Raw genomic sequence first — 8,632 nt, forward strand, 5'->3', positions numbered from 1 at the left:
GGTGGTGGGGGGCGGGGGACACAAGCATTCAGACCGTGGCCCGAGCCACGTGACACCCCTCGAGGTGCAGGAGTACCGTGTCTTTGTGGCCACAGATACCTGCCAAGTGTGCCATTCCACGGGCACGACGCCCCGCTGTTCCTGCCAGAGCCCGGCTGGGCTCCGGGCAGCTAAGCCCGAGGGAGTGCGGGGAGCTCTGCCCGCTCCCCGGCCCCTGCGGGGCCTGCAGGCTGGGTCATCTGTCCTCACGCCAGCCCGTCCCAGCCTTGACCTTGGTGGGCTCCGTGCAAAGGCACCGGCAGATGGGAAACAAGGATCCCCGGGCCTCCCGGCTCTGCAGGTGGGGACCGGCGTTACATAACACTGAACGCGCCCTCCTGCCTCCAAGCCTGTCCTCCTTATAAGGGGCATTCGGCAGGCAGGGTCCAGGTTGCAGACAGAGTCCCCCCAATGGCCGCGGGGTGAGGGAGCGTGTCGGGCAGGCGCCTCTGATCACCTCCCTTCCACGGACAGGAAACAGGCCCATGGGGCTCACGAGGACTTACAGGGCCCGGGGCCAGCCTCCCGTGCTCCAAGGCAGACCCCAGAGGACAGTGTGGAGGCCTTTCTGCTATTTAAGAACATCCGTATTTCCATCAGCTATTTGCTTGTGGCTGGGGGTGGGGGCGCAGAGAAGGAGGGGGAGAGAGAGAGAGAAGGGGAGGGGAGGCAGGGGACAGCAGGGGCGCGGAGCCTCTCTGCTCTGTCCACCCTGCCTTCCTCCTGCTCTCCTGGGAGCTCTGGGGGCGGCAGGACCTGGCCTTCCGCTGCTGGAGGAGGCCACCCTCCCAGCAGCCGCGAGGGACCACCGTGGGGGACCACCATGGACCGTCCTTCCTCTGCTGCCTGCTCAAGCCCGCGTTCCCGCTCTACTGTCAGGACACACAGCTTTTAGACCCCAAGCGGGGGCCACCTCCGCGAGGGCGAGCAGGGCTGTCGGCTGCCCTGGCTGCCCGCAGAGCCAGCCGCCCCAGGCCCACCCTGGGCTGCCCACAACCTCTGCTCCCGCTCAGGAAAGTCCCACGCTCCTTACAGACCCATCGCCTCAGGCCGTCGGCCCAGACGGGGATGGAAGCCACGGCCCCACCTTGTCTGAGGCCCCGCAGCAGAAGTGGGGCCAGGTCCCGGGAGAGGCCTGTGAGAGACGGGGGGCTCAGAGGGTGCCGGGGTCGGGGCTAGGCTCTGGGGCCGCAGACAACTCCGGGTCCCCCTTCCCAGGCAGGGCCCTGTCACACCTAGCTGAGGGCAGCCTGGCTTCTTCTGAGTAAGTAACTGACCCTGGCGTGAATTAGAGTGATGTCGTTGTGAGGACGTCTAAGAGGCAACTCTGGGGTCCGCCTGGGAACGCAGGAAACACCCCAGGATGTAACACTCGCTCGGAGCAGAGGACTCCCTGCAGGTGGATTCCAGAAGCTTCCGCGCACGGCCTCTCCCGGGAGCACACGCCCCGCTCTGCACCCCTCACCAGCGTCTCAGCCCAACCACAGCCCCTGCCTGTGGAGCCTGGGCTTGGCTTCAGAAACCGTAGCCCCTCTGCTGACGGGTGGAGTTGGCCTGAGAAATCCCTCGAGCTGATTACAGGGGGACTCAGCCAGTGCCCTCTCCCCAGGGGCCACGCGCCACTGGCTCCGGCCGTGCAGAGTCGCCTGGCAAGGTTCAGGGGCTGCCCAGGGCGGGGCGGGGCGGGGCGCACGCCCACCCATCACCAAGCAGAAGGGTTCACAACCCTTTCTCAGGGTCCCACTGTGCTGTCAGATTTATAACCAGCTCACGGAGGGAAGAGTAAAGTCGTCTATAATATTTATGGACACACCTCTGTTCTTTCTTTGACCTTCAGTCCCTCAAAGCATCATGTGAAGCCAGTGGGGGTGACCTTCTCTCCAGAGCCCCCGTGAGGGCTGGGTGCGCCTGGGGACACCGGGGCTGGGGGGTTTAAGCTCCCGGAGGGTGTGCTCACTATGCTGCGTGGACTGAACACCCTAGACGAGCATCTCCAAGGTGAGCGTGCCCCCGAGACAGAGCCTGGGGCTTCGGCACCTTCCCTCCTCTGCCCTGGACTCCTTGGTGGAGACGCTTCTTACTCACCCCCTCTTACTGACGGTCTGCTTTTAAATGCCGTGGCCTGAACGTCAGGAACACGCAGGCCAAGCCCCCACTGCTGAGACCTGGGCAAGGAGACGGGGAGCCCACGTCTTCTAAACGTCTCCATTGCACACTGCCAGCTGGCGTTTGTCCTGGGGTTTAACTGGGTGCAGGAGAAGGGGGGACCTGTGGGCAAGGAGGAGCCCCCTTCCTGCGGCTGTGCTGTGAAAGTGAAAAGTGAAGGTCGCTCAGTCGCATCTGACTCTTTGCAATCCCATGGACCACACAGTCCATGGAGTTCTCCAGGCCAGAATACTGGAGTGGGTAGCCTTTCCCTTCTCAAGGGGATCTTCCCAACCGAGGGATCGAACCCAGGTCTCCCGCATTGCAGGCGGATTCTTTACCAGCTGAGCCCTCAGGGAAGTGCTGTCTTCCCCCCAAATTACAAATCATACCAAATGTAACAAACAGTGTGACCGGGTGTTGGGGCCGGTTCGGAGGTTCAGAGGGGACACACGCTAAGAAGGGCCGTATCCTGTTTCTTACTCCCTGGAGCTCAGTCCCTGCGCAGACGCTCACAGAGTCAGGCAGTGCACGGCTCCCTGCGTGAAGCCTCCCTTTAGGCGGGAGAGAGCTGAGGTGATGACCAGTGCTCCCTCGAAGGCGCCCTCCCCTCCCGGGATGAAGGGCTTGCTGGCTCTCTCCAGCTCAGGGGCGGGAAGCAGCTGACCCCCGCGGGCCCTGGTTCACAAAGCTCCAGGTTCAGAGCGGGCTGAGCGCTGGGCCACACAGTTAGAGACCCGGCTTTCAAACCCTCTCCAAAGGCCACGGGAGCTGGCCTGACAGTGCCCCTCCTTGCTGGTTCTCAGCGATGCCATTTCCCTGCTCTTGTGTTTCTCTCTCTGTCGTAACAAGAACATGAACTCGGGTGTCCGGCAGACTTGGGCCGCATCCAGGGTCTGTCACCTACGCGCTGGGCCACTGGGCAGGTGACTCACCGCCCGCGACCCGCCCCTCGGCCTCCTCATCTGGAGACTGCGGACAGTAGCCCAGGGCGCTGAGGCTTAGGCCCCGCGGTGGGGAGGGGCCGGCGCTCAGCGACACGCGGGGACATTAACCCTCACAATTGGTTCCCCCCTAGTGCCTTCAGCTCCCGGCCAAGTTTCTGACATGTAATCATCTGAAAAAATGAAGACGGTGCATCTCTCTGGTGCAGTTTCTATTCCCTTATCTGAGCCGCCCTGGGAGGGACCTCAGGCTGCTGCCCTGGGGGTGAAGCGTCTGCGGGGCGCCCCCAGAGCCGAGAACAGCTTCTGTCCCCACTGCCCCGCCCTCAGCGGCCTGCATCTAATTCGGTTTAGCCAGTAATTAGTTTTGTATGACTTTACACCCAGTGTTAATACTGATTACAGGGCCCGATAACTCTGGTGATAAATACAACCCAAGGCAGAACATCACCTTTCTTTCCACTGGGGAAGGCTGGAGTCGGTGGGACGAGGGACACACTGCTTTCAGAGAGGAAGCAGCTGCCTCACGACGGGGATTTACAGCCCCGCCCCCGGGTGTCACAGAGGGTGTCCCAGGGCCTTTCTGCCCAGAGACGAGGGCACCTCCTGGGCAGCCTCTGGGCAGCCCCCGAGGCAGTGGCCAAGCTCGCTGCAGAGACGAAGTCAACTGCACGCATTCTGAGCCCAGCTGTCCTGAACCCCCCACCCCCTGGACCACTAACCCCAGCACAAGTGGACCAAAGAGCTGGGGAGTGAGGGCCTGGGGCAGGTGGACAGGACGTCAGTGGGATCGCTGAGCCCCGGCTCCGACTCAAGCAGGTGACAGAAATCATGCTTCTGTCTGAATGGACAGCTTTATTCTTGTTCGGTTTGTTCAGGGCAGTGGGTTGGGGTCTTCAGTCTGGCTGGATATGAGGAGGAGAGAACAGGTTTGAAGAGAGAGGGCCCTCAGTGGTCAGCTCCACGTCGGCCCCGCTGTGACGCCTGCCTGCCGGCTCACAGGACCCATCCCCCACCCCGCCCCGGGGACCACTCACGCCTCTTTTTGGATGCTGAGACCTGCACGCAGCTCCCCAGGCTCCGGACAAGCGTCACCAGTCACTCTGTAAAGCCTGGGGGCCCCTGAGGGCCTGGGGACGGCTGGCGCTACGAGGTGCCGCGTGCGCCTTTCACAGCTGGAACCCCCACCCCAAGGGGTCAGGGCCTGTCATTCTGAAAGGCCACGCCCGGCCTGGGGACTAATGAAAAGGGATCCACTTCACCCCAGAGATAAAGCTAATCCTTCAACGCTCCTTTGCTGAACGCCGAGGCTCTGGGCCCGTCTGCGTGCTGTGGCCTCTGTGTGCAGCGCCCCTCGCCCACCTGTGCCTCCCCATCTCCCTGCCCGGGCTCAGCAGGTGCAAATGGTATCCCTTCTCCAAAGCACGCTCAGCTCCCTCCACTCCGACCCCAGCGTCCTCGGGCCTCTCGAACAAGCCGGCTTGGCAGTGTCTCAGTCCCCCACTAAGCACCGTGGCCCGTGTGCCAGACGGCCAGGCCTGGACTCAGCATCGCCCGCCCAGGCGTGCCAGTGTCAAGCCTGACCAGCTGGTATCAGAGAGCTGCACAAGCAGGAAAGGAGGACAGGACCGGAGCGGGGTTAGCAAGGGAGGCATCTTCGAGCCTCACCAGGTTTCATGCTCTTCTTTTAAAAGGGTGGACGTTCAGGCTGAAGCTCAGAGCCCTTCTCAAGATCACCAGAGAGTGGCTGGTGGGGCTGCGAGGGGAGGGGCAGCTCAGCCCAGGGTCACTGTCAAGAGCTGCCCTCCTCTTCTGGGCCATGCCACACGGGGGGGCCATGTGCTTCTTGCAAGGGAAGGTGAGCTGGGCTGGGGTGGGCAGGGTGCCTCCGCCAAGATGCAGATCCAGTTCTGCATTCTGCTGGGAAGCTCTGGTGGTGCTTCTCAAGGAGCTGCAAACGCCAGCCTCGTCCTAAAAACTACAGCACGAGACCCAGTCAAGCGTCTTTCCGTCTGGGGACAGAGTTCATCTGGGCCCACGAGCCTGGCGCGTAGTAGGCCATCGATCACTAGCTGGTGTTCGACTGAGTGGCTCATCGTAAGCGCGCTGTTGGGAGAACAGATGGCCCGGCCATGTGCGCTCCACCCGCCCCCGCCCGTCTGCCTGAATCCTTCAAGCAGCGTCCGTGAAGTGCAGGTGACACCCACGTGGTTCTGACTTGTTCCCATTCGGACAGGCCCTAATCCATAAACACAGCGGCCCTGGAACCTCGTGTCCACATTCTTCGAAAGGCCCCTGAGATGGAGGGTGCGGCCGTGGGGGCAGCTTATTTGAAGCGGGAGAGGAAGAGGGCGGGGGGAGACGGAGCCCACCCAGGCCGGTCACCACTGCCCTGCCCTCCTTGTCCCGAAGCCCAGAGGTGATCACCCATCACACGTGCAGGGACCATCGTTCCTGACGCCAGGCAGTGTGGCTTCCCAGAGTCGGATCCCTTTGGGATCAAGAAGCAAGGGTCTTGGGTAGGGGTGTCTCCAAGGAGCTCTCAGACTCACAGCAGCCGTGTACCACACCTACCCCCAAACCCAGTCCCTGCCTTAGAGGTCTGACGAAGGAGAGAGGCGCCTGGCCTGACCCCAAAGAAGCCCACCTGGGTGGGACCAGGGCAGCCGGGGTCTCTGGAGCGGGTGGCCAAGCCAGCCACCGTCTGACAGCTTCACAGACGTGGACCAGTTAGAGTGATCTCTGCCAGTTGGGCCTCGGCTCTAAAATCCCATTACCATTAGGGATACTAGGCTTCTGACGGAAGATTCTCACAGCACAGACTCAGAGGCAGCCGGGAGGGTAGGGCCCTGCCCGTCGGCTGTGCTGAGGGAGGCATTCCCTTGAGGGATCCTACAGCTCCGCTCCGCAAACAGGAAGCTTCCAAAGAAAACAACATCATTTCCCTTCCTGGCCTGGAGGCCTCAGGGAGCTGACCAGGGTCCTGAAGGGATGGTGTGGCTGCAGGAGTGTGTGCAGGGGCTGGCCACACTCGGATGTCCATTACTGACAGCGTGGACGGGTGAGGGCTCTCGCCACCCAGACAAAGCTTCCAACCCAAGCTAGACCAAAAGTTTCTTCCAAGAACAGGGGATCTTTAAAAAGACTGATAAGTGAACCTTTGGAGGAGGGCTGGGAATGGAGACTCAGGGAGCCTGGAGGTGAGGAGGCCAGTAGGGCTTGAAGGGCCCGAGGGTGGTCACTTCCAGGGCACCCAGACCAGCCGTCTCCTCCCCGAGATGTCTAAATTAGGTACATGCTTCCTGGCTCCTTTCTGCCGTGTGTGCTCGTGTGTGTGGAGTGGGAGCGTGTGTGAGCGTGGGCACGTGCACTCATACAGTGTCCACCCACAGAGCCCGAGTCTGCCCCTCGGCCAGGCCATCCCTGCAGCCAAGAAAACTCACCCGGAGACCGGGTGGACCCTCTCCAGGGGGCACGGCTGATTGCCTGCGGGGCACCAGCAGGGTCTCCCGCGGCTGGGGCTGGGGCTGGGGCTGGGGCCGCATGCACTTCCCACAGAGCCAGGGAGCCGGCAAGTGCTTCCCGGCGAAAACAAGGGCCGCTTATTCCAGAGCCTTCTCTCCTGTGATCCACCTCTCACCCTCTCTTCTCTCCTTTGTTTCCTCTTTTATTCTGGGAGGGAGGGAGGCGCAGAGGCAGGAGGGAAGAGAGGAGGGTTGGGGGCAGCTGGTGCCTGGGGCCAAGCTCCTGGCAGCACCCCCCCAACCTCCCGGACTCGCAGCTGCAAAGAGCATCTCCCGGCTCAGACCGTGGCACAGTGGCACCGTGGAAAGGGCATTTTAATGTCACTCTGAGCGGCCTGGCTCCTGAAGCTGGCAGCCTCTTGCCAACACCCCGGTGCCAAAGTGACACCCAGCCCGGCACCCCAGACCCGCCAGCTGCCAAAGTGACACCCTGCCCGGCGCCCCAGACCCGCCAGCTCTCAGATGCATTTGAAAATGGAGAATGCCAGCCAGAGACAGGCTCTCTATTCATACATTGTTCAGGGATGGTCAGTCCACTTAAAATGCCCAGCGGTCCTCACACACGCTTGCCACTCACTTCATGCCGCGCATGTGGCCACAACCTCCCCCACTCAAACCTCCACATGGAGCCCACAATGCACCCCAGCCTCAGACACGGCGGCTTGTCCTCCCTGGTCTGGTCTCCCCGGCACCATGCCCACCGCCAGCTCGGGAGCCCCAAGGGCAGCAACTGTAGCCAGAGGCAGGGATGCAGGGGCGGGAGTTGGGTCACATCCACCTCCGAGCTCCCCGAGCTCAGACCGCCTGCTCGGTCTTCCTCCCGGATGACAATAGCTGCCAAACGGCCCCCTCCACTGCCCTTTGAACTTCTCAGCAGGGAGTGGGCAGCCAGGGCGCCCAGGAGGAAGGGGTCAGGGCCGAGGGTCCTGGGGGACACAGCAGCAGTCTGGGGCCAGCCTGCACCCCTTCCTGCACGCCGGGTGCAGCTGGTCCCCTCCCCAATCCCGCGGCCGCGCCCGGGCCAGGGGGGCGCCGGGCTGTGCGGAGCGGCTCCCCGACTTTGCCGGGCCCCGGGCCGGGCGGGCGCCTCGCACGCAGGGAGGAAAATGGCGTTGGATGCACGTACTTGGGTGAGTTCGGTGCCCATCAGGACGAGGAACAGGAGGCTGAGGAGCTTCCGGGCCGGTTGCATGTCTCGAGGCCGCCTCCGACGTCCTGGCGTGCGGGGAGCCCTGGGTGCTCGGCGGCCGGCGGCTGCGTGGACGCGGACGCGTTCCCTGTCTGCGGGCTCCGCGGCGGCGCCCGGCCGTGTCCCCGCGCCTTCAGCACCCGGAGCAGGCGGCGCGCGGGGTCTGCTGCGCGGAGCCTCCGCTCTGCATCTCCGGCGCGTCGAGCGGCTCCGCGGTCGCCGGGCGGGGCGGGCCGCCCCTCCGCCCCTCCTCGGCCCCTCCTCCTGACGGCCCCGCGCCCGCAGAGCTCGGGCGCGCGGCTGGGCGGCCCGGGTGCCAAAAGTTTGCGGGGAAGGGGCGGGGGTGGGGAGGCGCAGGGGGACCCGCGCGCCACGCTCACGCGCGGGGGTGGGGAGGGCGGCGGCGGGGAAGCCGGGACAGGATGTGACATCAAGCAGGCGGGAGAAATTTAACTGGAAGGGAAAACTCCACCCTGGCTGGCCCAGCGGCGTGGCTCTAGGCCCCTGGCCTCTGGGATCCGGGCCCCCCTGGACTCAAAGAGTGGACGCAGAGCAGGGAGGGGCGCAGGCCGAGGATGGAAAGGCTGGCCATCTCCCGGAGGTGTCCTTGGAGGCCACTCCTCGGTGAGATAAACTGAGGCTCTGAGCCGGGAGGGGGATGGACTCAGAGCTCGAGATGGGTCCCGTACTCCTCGCAGGTCTCCTTCCTGTCCTTCCGGGGTGCCTAGCAAGAGATCAAAGAGGGAGCAGATGGCGCCCACAGGGGCTTCTGCCCCACGTGGGCCTCTTGG

The 8,632-nt window shown here is 63.6% G+C and overlaps 1 protein-coding gene across 1 annotated transcript in view; it reads right to left on the bottom strand.

Moving 5' to 3' along the window:
- OLFM1 (olfactomedin 1) overlaps positions 1–8,222 on the bottom strand; it is a 38,618-nt gene extending 30,396 nt beyond the window's left edge. The window contains exon 1 of the mRNA XM_086324145.1: positions 7,779–8,222. Within this exon, the coding sequence (XP_086180271.1) occupies positions 7,779–7,844 (66 nt within the window). The 5' untranslated portion in view covers positions 7,845–8,222. The remainder of the gene's footprint in view (positions 1–7,778) is intronic.
- Between the last annotated feature and the right edge of the window lie 410 nt (positions 8,223–8,632).

Source organism: Bos grunniens, chromosome 11, assembly GCF_055505025.1.
Source record: "Bos grunniens cultivar Pamir isolate PY7600 chromosome 11, Bosgru_T2T1.0, whole genome shotgun sequence".
Classification (NCBI taxonomy): domain Eukaryota; kingdom Metazoa; phylum Chordata; class Mammalia; order Artiodactyla; family Bovidae; genus Bos; species Bos grunniens.